Genomic DNA, 16608 nt, shown 5'->3' with positions numbered 1-16608 from the left:
CTACTAGTTGTAGTACCTAATGGAAACTCCAGCTTGAAATGATATTAGTAGGACAAACAAGGATTCAACCGTCTCCCTCCTTTAGAAAACCATCACTGATTTTCTCCTTCCTAAGCCAAAAAAATCATTTTTTTCCATTTTTTTCATTATTTTATTTTCACGAGTCTCTACACTATTAGTGATGGTTTTCATAAACCGTCACTACTATAGTTAAATAAAAAAAAATTTATATTTTTTTAAATAAAAAACACTATTAGTGACGGTTTGAAAAATTTGTCTCTAAGAATAGACTATTAGTGACGATTTAAAAGAATCGTCACTAATAATGTATTATTAGTGACGGATTCTATGAATCGTCACTAATATTGTTGACTTTGTCTACTAATACAATACTACTAGTGACGGTTAACTAACTGTTACAAATAAGTGTCTTTTAGTGACGACCTGAAACCTTCACTATTACCCCAAGAAACGTCGCTAATAATTTCTCAGGATAGTTTCTGTGCGAAAAGTGGTTTCCCGTGATAGATTGAGTGTAAAAACTAGTTTTCAATGATGAATGTATTAGTAACGGTTGTCAAAACCATCACTAATACTTACACCAGTAGTGACGGTTTTTAAAAATCGTCACTAATATAGCACTATTAGTAACAGTTTTTGTACCGATACTAATACTTTCGTCACTAAAAATCAGTTTTTTTTTTATAGTGTGACTTGTAACCATAAATACATTTTGAGCACGATTTGGGGTAAATTGTAACTCCAAGTTTGACTTAAGGAGGGCATAAATGTATTATTATTTTCATATGTAATTGACCTTCAACATATTCAAGTCAAATCATGCAATGTGACAAAAAACTATCAATTTGGTCTCTTTACCTCTTTATCCCTCTATTTATATCTCTTGTTGCCTATACTCCCCTAACTCTATCCCTTATATATATGGAAATGGATATATATATATATATATATATATCTTCTAAACTAGTCCTAGTCACCTCCCTCATTTTTTCCCCATTTTTACAACTCTCTCAATGTCCCTATCCTTGCACCTCTAATGGGGCTAGCCTAACAATTCCATTTACAATCTATCCACCATCTCCCTATCGCAATCGCATCATCACTTTAGAAAGTGTTTGATTTTTTATCAAATAGTTTGCTTTCACCTTTTTTCATCCCACATTTGTGTTGAAGGTTTTTATAGTTCTTCCCTTATTTTGGGCAACTAGGAAGGGGATTGAAGCAGACTAATGATGCATGTTTCTTGTGAATTGTGTGTGTATACATCATATATCATATAGATGCAATAACCATTTTTTAAAAGGGGGATTTTTAGATCTAGCATTAGTTGTTACATGGTATAATATATTGTCCTTGTTATATTGTAGATTATAATAATAGTACTTTACCTACATTGTTCTACTTTTTGGTAGAAGCAAGAATGCATTCCTTCCACCTTACAAAGTTTGCATGCAGACATTGGCCGGAAATTATTTTATATGTACTAGCACCCTAGCATTAATGTCAACAGTTCGAATAGCTCTTATTCTTATTCTTATTTAACTTTTTTTTTTTTTTTAAGATTCAACCAAACCTCAAAAGGAGGTACAAGCTTCACCACTACTAACCAATGAGCCTCCATACACTAACATTGGTGAAAAATGAATTACAATGAGCCCAAGTGGGTTCTTGGGGGTTTCCATGCATGCAACAACCCTTTGGCAATGTTAATGGAGCTAAGTAGCCTTGGAAGTAGAAGGAATATTAGACATTGCAAATACTATATGAAATATATTGACTTGAATAAAATAATATAAATTTAGTGACCTTTATAGGACTAGTGTAACGGTCTTGGCTCACACGCCTCATAGGTTTATCTTATAAAAGACATCTCAAATAAATGGAATCCAAACTAACCTTATAAGGTCAAGATTTTCCTAATACACATTTAAAGTGTGGTTATGACAACTAGAAACAAGATAATTTTAACAACTTCTTACAGTGCTTATCGTAAATCTTACTAAAGTGGTTTTTCGTTGGTTCTATAATTGTTTTTATGTGTATTTTTCGACAATAGCAGCTATAGCAGAGATATAATAGTTGTTTTGATAAGTTTTGGTATTAAAAACTACCAATAGAGCTATAATGGCAGGATTTTGTATGTTATATTCACGGGTAACTATTCACTCTGTTGCTAACACTTTTAGTGACGGTGTATTCCCTCTATACCACCCATGCTGACCACCAATAAAAACCCAAATTTGTATTGTGATTCTTGATATTTTAGATTTAAATGCTTTGAGAATGTATATTAGACACCAATAAAATTCAAAAAATAAAAAATAAAAAATAAACTACATTTGTCATCAATCAACTGACAATCAACTTGCAAATTTTCCTAAAAATACAACTTGCCGCCATCTTATTCCAACTGTAGACACATTATGCATATGCATTTGTTGAACTTGCATTACAAAATTAAAATCCCTACTCCCAGTAGTTGCACTAGCACTCAGAAAGTATACACTTGGAACTTTAATTCTCTAAAACTTAGGTAACTAAGGTTTGAGGTTGAAGGTGCAATTGGGCCAATGCACAGCCGGCTTCTTGGCTTTGAGCACCGGATTTCTCTCAAAGAAATTCGTCGGCCGGAGCTCGAATCCGCCTCTTATTGTTGGCATGATCGGAAAATCTTCTTGGTAAGGGATGTGATGAAGTCCCACCGTCACCCACAACACGATATCCCTATTCTCTATCTCTCGATTTCTGCAAGACGGTTGATGATAATCATAGATCATCAATAATCAATCAATTATCCACACACAATCGTCTCCAGGAAAAATGGATATAGAATAAACTCAGCATCAATTTTAGAGTCATGGAGCCTGCTTTGAGTTCAAATGTAAGAACTTATTCCAGCCTCACATAGAGTGACCTTGAATTTAATGAATCGAAATAAAAAATATTTTAAATATGAAGTACAAGACAACAAACAACATTAACATACACACATGAACAGACAAGTCCCTTTCATATAATTTCTCCCTAGGTAACTAGCATATACGCATTCATGTAAATGCATGCATTGCACTGCTTGGAAACCTAGCTAGATAAAGCAGGGAGCGTACCTGGAGCTCCAGACGGCAAGGGTATCGTCGCCCCGGCTCTGATCCACAAACACCCCTCCCGCCCATTTTTCCGACTTATTGTATGGGGTGACCCACACGTGATTGTTGGTGAATGCCCCACGGATTTGAGGGTAATCGTCCTCCCACAAGAGTGGAGACGCCACCGTCGCACCCGGCATCAGCCGGTACCCCACCGGGTTTCCCACCCGGGTCCTCTTATTGGGATTCAATATCAGGAGTTCAACCGGATCCGACCCGATTAGAACCCTGGCATCCGACTCCGTCTTAGCGGTCTCGCTGACGACGCTCCAGAAGCTCTTTCTGGGAGAGGCGGTGGGTGGGTCGACCCGGCGCCTCTGGAGCTTGGATTTGACGAAGGAGTTGGGCTGGCCGTCGACGTCGAGGTCGAGGCGGTAGGTGAGGAAGTGGTCGTGAAAAATGGCTATGGAATTTTCTGCTAAGAGGGTGCCCTGGGGATATCTCTGTGCCGTCTCAATATCATTTACGTGCTGATAGGAGGATGCCTTCACTTCTAGTAGTCCAGTTAGTCCTACCTGCAGTATGCGTACGTTAAGAATATACATGAAAACATTTAAAATATAAATTAAAAAATCAAAAGGTGTAAATTTGACTTTTAAATTTTTTTAAACAATTGAAAATTACAAACAAAAATAGAAGACTAGTAATGTGAACAAAGAAGATTTTATAATCTATTTTTAAATGAAAAATATAAAAAAAAAAATAATAGTTCCAAATCGACCTAAGATATATTTTTTATCTAAAATCATTATTGCATGTTATACATACCTCGAATTTGATGGTTCCGCAAGGTTTAAATTCCCAATCAATCACGTAATCATAGTTGCCAACCGTTGCAATCATCCTTACCACTAGGCTAATCTCAGCCCTAACCTCCCTTATCTGCAATAATAATAATAATAATAATAATAATAATAATAATAATAATAAATTAAATAATAATAAATCAATCAATAATTAAAGTTAATGTAATAAACTAATAAAATAAAACTACTTTTTTTTTTGAAAAGTCGATCCGTATACATACAGTTTGTCTAGGGATAAGCGTCTCAATGTGACGCCATAGAATGTTGCCGGCTTGGCGCTCGAAGATGCAGAAAACATTGGATATTTTAGTGGGCTTCCCATCCTGGGCTGCATAGTAGTGGTCCATGAACACCGCATTGGCAGGGCAATCGGCCAAAGGCTCCATCTCAACGGCGCATAACCCAAGCCCGAATTCTCCCACATCGAAATATGACCGAAAGTACCATTCTTCGGTCGTGTCCATGTACGGCACGAACAACTCTGACACGTGTCCTTTGTACATCACCTGTCGATACTTCTGCTTTTCCACATCGTAAATAGATGCTAGCGATATGATTGGGCCAGCTCGAACATCAAAGCTCAGATGAAACTCCCAATTGGCCCATCTAACACCACCATACCACACACTATCACTCTACCATAATATATTAAACTTATTTTCAAAATTTATTCATTTTTAAACAAGATTCAAACACATCTTTTTAACTTGTGCGTTGCAACAAATAATTTTTAAAAACTAAAATATAAATATATGTATGTATTGATTGCTCTAATAGGAAATATTTTTTTTTCTTTTTTATGATTTAGAACTCCAATCTGGATAAGTCCTTTGGATGGACCTGAATCGGAGATGAAAATATTGTTGTCCTCCTATTAGCACATTCCTAATAATTCATTAGGCGGACCGCGAGTAGGGAATCGAATTCAGACCTTGAGATCGCCAAAGTTTAACTTTTTCCTCACAACTTAAGCTCAACTTCGCTCTAATAAGAAATATTTTGACTAACACTTTGCTTAGGTATAATAAAAAAAAGTATGCACGTAGTACTTGTGTTTAAACTTGTGTACACTTACATTGCACATGCATATGTGCAAAGCCCTGGATGTAATTTACCTAATGATAAATAAAACAATTAAAAATAGATATTTTTCATTGCATAAGAGGGGTAGGAAATGGGCTAGGTCTGGCATGTGTCACCATTCGAAGTGACACATGGCCTTCAATGAATGGTCTGACTTTATTTTGATCAGGTTCAAAGGAGAGAGAGGCAAGAAATGAGCTAGGTTTGCCATGTGCATGTCACCCATTAGGGGTGACACTTGACCTTCAATGAATGGCTTGATTTATTTATTTTATCATTTTTTTTTTTTGGAAAAACAAGGAAGTGGCATGTGGCCTATGACATCATGATGACGCCACTCACCAAGTGGCACCACACCACTATCTCAGAGACATAAATAGGGATCGATGATGTGGCATCAATCCAACCATCCATAGAAAACACAAAACGTACAACTTGGATCACTTCACATCACTAGGTGGCGTCACCCAGAACAAGAAGACCACGACGTGCCATATGTCACCACCTGATGGGTGACACATGGCCCACTATAGATTTTTGGAGAAAAAAACTTAAATATATATTTTATTTCTTTTCCTTTTTTCCTTCTCTCTCTCTCTCTCTCTCTCTCTCTCACACACACACACACACACACAACTTTACAACCTCCTCTGGCTACCATGGCCACTACCATAGGTGGCCTCCGCCACCTCCAGCGAACTTCACATCAAGTCAAACCCCCTTCACTTTCTCTTCTCAATATATTCTCTCAATCACTTTGCCTCACTCTCTCGTAATCTCTCCTCTTCTTTCTCAGATCTCTTTTCACTCTATCTCTTACGTGCCTTGATCTCTCTTTAATTTCTTGATATCTTTATCTTTTTTCGGTTCAAACGGAGGCACAAAAATAGGTAGCATTGTGCATTCTGTTCACCCAAGCTTGGATTTAAGTATACCCCCTATTAATTTCCTTACTCTCTTTCCTTCTCAACCTTTCCCAAATCTTCTCTTTATCTCACCTTTTCATTTCTCCATTTTCTTTAATTTTGTAGTGCTTTGTTGTATTTTCATACAGAAACAGGGGATTGGGATTGATCAAGGTTAGATTTAGGATTAGGCTTAGGTCAGAGTAAGGGTTAAGCTCAGGCTAAGGTTCAATTAGGTTTAGGATTTGTGGGCATAAGGTCTTGGGCTTAAGTTGGGCTTTAGTTTATTAGATTTTGGCTTGGACTAGGATTTATTTTTAAGATAGGCCTGGGTTAAAAGACCATCGACTTAAGTTTCAGGGTTTAATTATAGGCTTAGTCAATGTTTCAAGGTATTTGGTTTAAGTCCAATTGGACTTAGAACCTTATGTTGGGCTACGAACTTGGATTAGATTAACCCTACGTAATTTGGGCTTGAGTTTTAAATTTCGGATATTGGTTTAGGTTGGGCCACAGGTTTAGGCTTAATTTAGGTTTTAGGATTTTCGTCAGGGTTTTAGGCTTTATGTAGATTATGCCGGCGAATTGGGCTTTGGTTTTAAGGGCTTAATGCAAGGTTACATAGGCCACGAGGTCTTGGGCTTGAGTCAATTGGACCAGGGAGGTTTGGGGTTACTAGTCTTGGGCTTAGGCTAGGGCTAATTAGTTTTAGGGTCATGGTAAGGCTTACCCAAGTCAAGTTGACTCGATCGGGTCTTCGAGTTGGTTTGACATGGATCCGGGTCAAGTTGACCTAGGTCAATAGATTGGGTTAAATAGGGTTTTGGGTCTTTTGACCAAGATCATGGGCAGTATGAGCTAGATTTTCAAGTCAAGTTGACCTGAATTCTCTTGGGATTTTTTCAGGGGTTTTGAATTGAATTTTTAGGATTTTTTTTGGGTTTTGGAGTGAATTTTGATTCAAAATTTGGGGCTTTGGTGTGGTGTTTCGCTAAAGTTCTACTTGTTCTTATTTTAGTTTCTAAATTCAAGCAATGAGGTGAACCTTATTCGGTCGAAATCAATTTCAATTTTCAAATTTCTACTTCCATTTCAACATATTGCCTTCAATCAAATAGCCCACAATGCATCGAAAATAACCAACATACACTTATATATGAACACATCCAAGTGAAGGAGTGAGACCATTTACTTTTTTTTATTCTTCTTCTTTCCTTTCTCCTCTACTGCCACTGCCAACCAATTATTTCTATCTTACTTTGAATATTGCAAGCTTCTTCAAATTACCGCTTTCTTCTTTTCTCCTTGAACGCTTTCTTCTGGATTTTATTCTTATTAATCTCTCTACCAATCAAATTCTTTCTCTTCACTTTCTTTGAACAACTTTCTGCCCGAAAAGTTTCTAAAGCCTCCTCCCCTAAATGCCTTTCTTGTTGGCTTCTTACTTTCTCTCTCTCAACAATTTCTTTCAAAGTTGTTGACCTTATTGGTCACTCTCGATTTTGATAATGACGAATACTCAGGTATTTGATGGTTTTCAAGTGTATGTGCAGGTTCATTTTAGCAGATCAAGTAATGGCGCATGAAAACAAAACATGAAGATCCTGAAGATTGAGTTTCATGTTATAAATTCATTTTATGTAATATGGGTCTGTAATAGTAAGTAGGATATAAGGTCTATAATAATTACTTGCATGTCATGCATATAGGATATATTGTAAGCTCGGTAAGACTCTAGTAAGACCTTAAGTCCCAACACTCATGCACAAATATCATTCACAATCAGGTGTGTAAAAAGGAGTTGAATTGAACACAATAAGCATAAAATGAGTGTGGTCGGGCGACTGAACCCCAAGAGTTCAAAACTCCTCGGGTGCCTGAACTGTTGGAAAGTCAGCAGTTTGACTTGGGTTCGGGCTACCGAACCAAGAATGAACACATCACCCTTGGGCAACCGAACCCGTAGAAAGGGACTTCTCACCAACTCAGGTTACCGATTCTCATAGTTCAAATCAAGCCTCAGGCAACCGAACTTATCAATTCGGTTAACCAAACTTAGCACCAGGCACCCGAACCGCACGCCAATGTTTCTGACTTTGGTTCAACCAACCGAAGCCAAACTCGGGCACCCGAACTGTTTAAACTAGTTTTTTTTTAGCGGAATCTATTCGGGCGACCAAACTTACTTTCAACCACTTGAATCTTCTCGGGTTACTTAAATTTTACCGAGATTAAAAAGCCCAAAGCCAGGTTAATTTTTCTAAAACATTTTTACCCTTTTCTAATAATATCCTATAGGTCCTAAACGGTTATATTTTTGTCTTGCTCTATAAATATAAGTTCATTTGTGTGGATTAAGGGTGATTAGAAAAAATCATTAAGTGAAAAATCCTTTCTACTTTCAAAAGCTCATATTGCCCAAATACTCTCAAAATTCATTCCTTTGATACATCCTAATATTGTGAGAGTTTATTGAGTGTGCTTGTGATTACTAAATATTACTAATACTCCTACTATTCTTGTTTGATTGTTTGAGTTATTCTTGGGGAGTTTTAGTTAAGTTTATCCCACAAATTTCAATATTATAAATCTTGTGTTGGGGTAAACTAACAAGCTTTAGAATATTTGCATTGTTATTACAAGTGTCATATAGCTTTGTTTTTGTTGTGCAAAAATATTTCCTATAAGTTAAAATATTTTCAAACTACTCTTGTGCATATTTCATTGAAATAAATCCTTTGAGTTAGTTTGAGTATTTGATTTGCATCTTTGCAACCTTGATGTGTTATTGAGATTTAATATAACTTGTTTCAAAGATATAACTTGTTTAGAACACTCTTGAACATTATGGTGATAATATCTTGTTGAGTGTTGTTTGCATAAATATTCACATCATTGAGCTTACATATTCTACACTGTTGATGTGCTTGTGATTGATTACATTTGGTACACATCTGCTTTACTGAGAAGCACAATCACTGTACCGGTCATATTGTGAAAATATTGTTGTATTTCAGGCGTGCCTTGAGGGGGTGGTAATGCAGTCCGATAAGAATTGGTTGTAAAGGTTAAGGTCAACCCTGTGCTAATTGACCTGATTGTTTAGGTATCGCTCCACCTGTTAAGTGAGCCTTATAGTGGTAATCATTATGCTTGTTAGTCAAGGCGGGGACATAAGCAGTTTGCCGAACCTCGATAACATTTCTAGGTGTCATCTCTTCTTTACCGCTTTCTAGTGCATGCTCGGTTAAATTTGTTGTGCAATTTAATTTCCCCTACATATTTAAATTGATTTAATATATCTGCATTATATTGACCATAAGGTTGTGTAATACTGTTGTTAGGGGATTAACCTAGGGCATTAATTTTTGAAAATACTAATTCACCCCCCCCCCTCTCGGGTTCATGGTAAAGGTAACAAAAGTCCTCCCTCTATTTCCCCTTTTTTTAGCCTCCATTTATAGGCCAACTAGTATGAAAACTAGCTCATAGGAAATGTAAGACATGCTAGCCATGGGAACCAACTACATGGTAAAGTGTTGTATAGGGGAGGGGAAGGCAACTACATGGCTCGACTGTCACGGGGGACAGCCATGCAAGAGGGGCTGCTAGATCCAACTAAAGGCCACCAAATTGTGTTTCTCACTATCCTCATCCCAAAACTAGACTTTAATTCAAAAGTTAAGCCCACAATAGGCCTTAATTTACTCAAAATAAGTCCATAAGGCCCTGTCACTTTAAAATGAGGCCCAAAGTGGGCCCCAAATCATTAATTTGGCCAAATTGGGTTGCAATACAAATAGTGGGTCGAGAATGACTTTAAATCACAAAATTATCCCAAAATTGTGTTTATAGGTGATAAAGAAGACCCAAAGCAAGCAACTCCAAGAATGAAGAACAAATTTTCCTTCTTTGTATTTTTTAAAAAGATTGTACTTGTTATGCACATGGATGAATGAACGTAAAACAATTTGTACAAAAAATCCCCATGAATGAAATTTCACTTCAGCATAGTAAGGTTGAGAAAGTTAAAATGAGAGACCCAACTAGGTGAAGACCTTAGATGACACATCTAACTAATTGACTAAAAAACACTAAAATTAAATAACAAAATATAAAATCCCAAAAGTTTTGCTATATAATGGTCGGACAAAATGGAGTGTCTACACTAGGCTCTAAATTATTATAGATAAATAATTTTTTATTTAAATTATTCAAAAATAATATAATATGTTTTTTTATATATATTTATAAGAAACTGGTTTGATTCACTATGTTAACTATGATTATTGAATGGATTGAACTAAAATTGAATTGTTACCCGAAACAATTGTACACTCTGAACAAAAATCAAACTAAAAAAAGAATTAATTTTTTTTTTATTTGATTTAGTCCAATTTAATTTTTCTTGCCTAGCTTCTATGATAGATACTTTATAATCGGGAGTATGACATTCGGATTTTAAATTTGACTTTGTGAAGTTTAGAAAATATACATTAATATATAATATTTTTTTTATCAAATTTATATAAATTCAAATCCAAACATCCAAATAGTATACATAAAACTCAAAACTGCTTCTTTGAAAACAAAATCCTTACATAATATTAACTAAAAAGAGACCAATCATTTCCCAACAATGATTCTTCCGTCCACAGAAAAATGGGGCCCAGTTGCGATATATCATATGTAATCTTTGTTTCTTAATTAACCAATACACATGCGTCTCCTTTCATTTTTATTATGAAAATACTCAACTCCACTGGCCCATGATGATTAGAGCCTACATGCCAGGGCTAAAATGCATGGACCCACACTATATTACCAAGTTTAGCTTAACCATGTGGGCCCGTGTCATTATTGGCTCATGACATATAACATATTTATTTTTATTATGAAGATAATACAAAAAAAAAAAAAAAATGGTGTCTTGAAATTAGAAGAAAATAAAAGTCTACCTTATGTGAGATCAGAACACATGCAAAAAATTTTAATAACAAATACATTATCCTAGTGTTTTCATTTGAGTGCAAAGAAGTGTATATTATATTTATATAAAACTAGCCTATAGGAATGTACTATTTGTGCAATCAATGACTTTTAAAAAAAAAAAAATAATATAAAAATAAAATAACAAAAAATTAAAGAGTATATATACATTTGGGATAGTTGTAAATTAGTTATTAGAGGTATTTTGAGATAATTATGAGTAATTATAAGGATAAATTTGACACAATTATAAAAATATTTTGGAATAATTATGGGTATTTGAAGAGATATTTTGAGATAATTATTATTAGTTATAAATATAAATTCAATATTTTTGAAAAAGAAAACACCCCAAAAGAAAATCCCCTTTATAGTATTAAAGATACGAATACTAATTATTGGAAGTCAACATTATGCACATAGTAGAATGACATTTAAATTGAATATGAGAAATATTAACATGAGAAAATGAAATTATAGTGTCGTAAAACATGCTTTGTATCTTTTAATATTTTTCGCAAAATAATATCACATTAACATATGTTAAGTGATCAAATTGAATCTTTTTGAATAAGATTTTGTGTCTATTACATGATAAAATCTTATTATATAAATGTAACGGCCTCGACCCAAGTCCAATGATCAAGGTATCGTCCAAAGTCCTCTATCAATGTGATCGTGACACTATAGCTAGCTTGTAATTTATATTGAAACATATCTTTTACTTGTATCGATTTAAGTGCGAACGTGAAAGTTTTAAATTTTATACAAAGAAATTTGTTTTTAAATATTTTAATTTAGTTCACTTACATGAAAAAAACTGAGCATCTCTTACCAAATTGTTCCTTGCAATGTCAATATGTATTTTTTTCAAAACCACAACTAGCTAGCTAACTACTAATTAATTCCTATTCCTTTGGTCAGTTCAAGTGATAAGGGCGACTCATAACGTTGGTGATCTCAAGGTCGCGGATTTGATTCCCTTTTAGACATTGCGTTATTGAATTACCAAGAGTGCATCAATAAATAGGTGACTTTTACCATCGAGTTTGGTGTCGCAACATAGTATTCAAAGTAGTACTAAAGTAGCTGAGTCCCAAGTTATAAAAAAAGAAAACTATCGTACATTAGTTGGACTGATTTAAGTACCTGATAGTGCCGTCGTCAACCCTGAACCCTGGCCCATCCGATTGCACCACCGTCACGCCACCAGGGTGCGGCCCAAACGGCGGCGCTTGCTTCGCCGCTTGGTACTCCGTCCCTTCCGCCTTGGGCAATGGCACCGTCTCCGAGTCCTTGTACTTTGTTATTTTCATCTCGTCCAAATCAAACACCACCGTTATTCCCTCTATTGGCCTCATGTATACATTCACCGTACCATTCCTATAAAAGCACACCATTCTGATCACCCTCCTACTCTTCTTCTCTCCAAACCACCCCACGCTTGAAGTTGAGCACACTACTTGGGAAATATCCAAACCCCTCTTCCTAATCGACGCCATGAATGGCGGGTAGTTCACCGTTTCCTGCCCTGCCGCCTCCTGCTCCTCCAGGGTGAGGATCGGGTACCCGTCCCCGTCATGGACTTTGTCAGACACGATGCTACGAGTGGGCTGCAGCTCTACTACGAGTTCGCGGGAGCGGCAGTTGACTCGCACGTGGACAAGGGCTCGGCGCGGTGGGGGTAGATCGGTGGCACCGGGCTTTGAGAGCCATGAGGAGAGGATTGTGGCCTTGTCTGGCTCATCCACTCCTACATAATGAAAGGTTAGGTTGTGGGAGGAGGTGGGGTACTTCGATTTTATAAGGCTTTGAACGTGGGAGAGCTCCGATTCGCTTAGTGAGTCTAAGGGGTGGCGGCGGCGGCGGGGATGGTGCTTTTGGGATGAGATTGGTGATGGGAGGAAGAAAACGGAGACTAGTAGGAGGAGTGAGATATCGCGCAGCTTCCATGCCATGGCTGTTGGCTAGCTAGCTTGCTTTCTCTGGGAAACCAATTAAAGTGTGCGCGCACACAACACACACACACTCACACACAGATATATAAATATATATATATATATATATATATATATATATATATATATATCTATAAAATTCTTAGTATCACAATTATATTTATCAATTTTTTATACACATATGGCTTATATACACTATCTATATCATCCACAAATTGAATTTTATTTTATATAATTAGACCACACATGTATTTTAATATGCATAAAAAATAGATAAATAAATGTGTGATAATGGGGACGTAAACATAATATTTTGAAATTTTAAGATATAGATTAATTCATTCAAGCAAATATATTATGTGTTACATCATCTTTTTTTTAAAGAGTTGAAGTTATATACACACGTCTGTGTGTACTAGCTGAAGCGGCATGGTAGATGTCCAGTCGACTTGCTTTCTAAAGTTGTTTCTGTGTTGCTTGCTCAGAACACAACTTTCACATATCACATTTGGGTGGTGGATGTTGGGTAAGCCTTTTACCATCTTCTTGCTTCCCAACTGTTTCAAACTTTTAAAATTCAGATGTCCATACCTAAGATGTCATAGTCAGTCTTTGATGATAACGCTCAAACACCTTGGTATATCATGTTGAATGGCGAGCAAAAACATTCGATTATTTGCCATTTGTACTAGAGTAACGAGCTTACCTCGAGCGTCTGTTATCACCATCTGCTTATCTCTGAGGCTAATTCGGTAATCTTTCTCCACAAGCTGTCCGAGACTAAGTATATTAGTCGTCATGGTTGGCACATAGTACACGTTCGAGATAAAAGCATGGTCTCCATCCTTTCTCTTGATTAGGACATTTCCTTTTTATCGAACTGGGACTTTAAAGAGATCACTAAATGATATCTCTCCCTGAACTTTCTCATAAAGTTCATTCAAATAGGTTTTTTCTATCAATCACGTGATTGTTGGCTCCAGAGTCAAGGTGCCAAACATTTTGGTCCTGATGGGTTGAATTGTGTGCCATCAGCATCAACGATTCTCTTTCGACTTTCTCCTTTTATGCAAAGCTAACATTTTCATTTACTTCGTGATTTTGGGGATTACCTCTGCACTCATTGTTGTAGTTTCCATACTTGTGGCAGTTGTAGCATTGAACGTTTCTATTGTCTATGTTTGGACGGTTATTGTATCTCCCTCTTCTTCCTTGTCTTCTGTCTCGTGGGACATAGTTTTGTTGATTGCGTCCTTCTTTAGTGGGACCTCTTCCGCCTCTTCCACCTTCCCTGGAGTCAAAATTTCCATAATTTCTTCCACGAGATCCTCAGGCTCGTCCTCTTCCACACTGTAACGTCCCCCTTTTATCGTATCTATCTATGGTGAGGGACAATTTCATTTGAAGGGCTTGCTCCAGTATTTTATCATCACTCCTTGTGTTGACTTTTTGTTCATGGGCTTGGAGTGAGCCCACAAGTTCTTCTATGGACATGGTTTCCAAATCTTTCTTGTCTTCCATGGTCACCGCTATATAATCAAATTTTGGATCCAAAGATCGAAAAATTTTCTCATAAATTCTCTCGTCATTGAGAGTCTCTCCATTTCAACTCAATTGATTTGGTACTACCATAACTCATGTATAGTAGTCAGCAATAGATTTAGTACATTTCATTCTTAAAAATTCGAAATCACCTTGCAATGTTTGAAGACGAATCTTTTTCACTTTGACTGCACCTTTGTGTGTTCTATGGAGAGAGTCCCAAACTTCTTTGGAAGTCTTGGCGGAAGCGATGATTTCAAACGTGGCATCAACAAGGCCTTGGTAGATTATGGACTTCGTTTTGCAATCCTTCTTTTGATCGGCTCGCAAGATCATTCTTTGAGCGTTAGACATAGGTGCTTTGGCTTCTTTGGAAGGGCTTTCTCTATACCCATCTTCAACGATGTCCATGACATCTTTAGCACCTAGAATAGCTTTCATTTGATTAGACCAGTTGTCATAATTCTCTCATGTCAACTTTAGAATGACCGCTTGGGAAGCACCGTTCACCATTGAATTTAATATATAAAAAAACAGAGTGATGGGGATTGATTTTGGAAAATTTGATGCCACAAATGTGTTAAGAAGGTCAAGAAAACCTTAGGAACCGATTTTAGATTGCAAAGAACCGGTTTAAAGATCACTGAACTAGTCAAAACAATTCTGAACCGGTTTGACTGGGCTGGTTTAACTAAATGGACGTTAACGGATTAAACGGCGTGAGGGATTACCATTAGGGCCATGTGGCAGCTTCTGGGGGAGCCGCATGTTGGCGTCTGGACATGAGTCAGTCAGCCGAGCCAAGTCGTGCTCGTAAATGAGGATCCGGGTTGCTGGTTGCTGGGTTGGGTCACGGATTGGGTGTCTAGGTCGGATCTCACCAGCCGGGCAAAGAACACGCATGCAAACGCGTGTGGAGTGTGACGTCAGCAGTCTGTGTCCTCGCTGGCGCGTGTGGAGGACGTTGTTTCGTATTTCGACGCATGAGGGCGGGTGGGGGAACTCCCGGACTTTGTTTGAAGCACAGTTTTCACCTTTGGAATCGTCTCAGCATGAATTTCACAATGGTATGCTCAATTTTGGATTTTCAGCAACTTTAAATCTGGGAAAAAAATTGAACTTACCTCTTTTCGCCTCTGTTTGGAGAATTTGAGTGAACCTGGATGCTTTGATACGACTGATGGGTGGAGAGGACTCACTCAATCACTGGTTGTGATTGAAACTTAGTGATGAATTGCACTCAATTGATTCCAATCTCAAAAAAAAAAAATATATTATAGAGGAATTATAACTGCACAAACTCTCTTCTCACTGGTTATTCACCCTCTCTACACCACACATTATATTACATTACATTACACACACTCACATCTATTTAAAGCAATTGCTAGAATAGTATAATCATCAATGGTGGGCTGGTTGGTAAGGTTAGTGGCCGACTCCTACCCAAATTCAGCAAAGGTGGGCTTCCGGTTGGTGAAACTACTGCCATCAAATTTTGCTGCCACCGTCCCACTATTCAAGTTTAATCTTCAACATCCCCTCTTAAACTTGACTCTCCTGGCTTTGTAATTCCGAGCATTGTCTATAGTCTTGCAAAAATATTATGCCTGAGTGGCTTCGTGAAAATGCTAGCAATCTGATTATACGTTCTGCAAGATATCAACTCCATTTCTTTCTGCTTGTAGCTTTTGGCAGCAAGTCTTGCTTTATATCTCTAAACTTATCCTTGAGCGTTCTTCTTGGTCTTGTAGACCCATTTCACACCAATAGTTTTACGGCCCTTCAAGAGATTTGTCAACTCCCAAGTCTTATTCTTCTCGATGGATTGAATCTCCTCATCCATCGTTTTTCTCTATTTTTCTTCTTCGTTAGCCTCCTCAAAGCTAACCAGTTCGCTAGTCAACAACAAATGGTATAGAGTAACATACTCTTTGGGTTTGGTAGTTTCATACAGATCAGCTAGATTACGGGCTCAACTAGGCCTCATGTCTGAGATTTCACGTTCAAATGGTGATGGAGTTTCATTCCTCTGTGGTGAACCATGTGGTGGTGTCTGCAGCTTGGGAACTTGTGACTCGATAGCCACTTCTCTTATTTGTATGGGTTTTTCTCCTTCAAGCATCAATTCTGCACCTTTGGAAGATTCAGCCTAGAC

At 37.1% G+C, this 16608-nt stretch overlaps 1 protein-coding gene across 1 annotated transcript; it reads right to left on the bottom strand.

The window, feature by feature from the left end:
* Nucleotides 1-2393: 2393 nt before the first annotated feature.
* LOC131151571 (amine oxidase [copper-containing] alpha 2, peroxisomal-like) lies at nucleotides 2394-12983 on the bottom strand. Its single transcript, XM_058102812.1, has 5 exons — nucleotides 12100-12983; nucleotides 4195-4579; nucleotides 3936-4049; nucleotides 3129-3682; nucleotides 2394-2766 (listed from the first exon to the last, which is right to left on the bottom strand). Exons 1-5 carry the CDS (start codon nucleotides 12906-12908, stop codon nucleotides 2559-2561), a joined length of 2070 nt encoding a protein of 689 aa, XP_057958795.1. The 5' UTR covers nucleotides 12909-12983; the 3' UTR covers nucleotides 2394-2558.
* Between the last annotated feature and the right edge of the window lie 3625 nt (nucleotides 12984-16608).

The sequence above is a fragment of the Malania oleifera genome, chromosome 3, assembly GCF_029873635.1.
Source record: "Malania oleifera isolate guangnan ecotype guangnan chromosome 3, ASM2987363v1, whole genome shotgun sequence".
NCBI lineage: Eukaryota > Viridiplantae > Streptophyta > Magnoliopsida > Santalales > Ximeniaceae > Malania > Malania oleifera.
The sequence above is the reverse complement of the archived record's forward strand: the minus strand, read 5'-3'. Positions and strand labels throughout refer to the sequence as shown.

Coding starts and splice junctions, on each gene's coding strand:
- LOC131151571 (XM_058102812.1), bottom strand. CDS start 12,908: ATGGCATGGAAGCTGCGCGATATCTCACTCCTCCTACTAGTCTCCGTT. Junction 4,580..12,099: donor GTTGACGACGGCACTATCAG/GTACTTAAATCA, acceptor TGGTGGTGTTAG/ATGGGCCAATTGGGAGTTTC. Junction 4,050..4,194: donor CGCTTATCCCTAGACAAACT/GTATGTATACGG, acceptor TTATTATTGCAG/ATAAGGGAGGTTAGGGCTGA.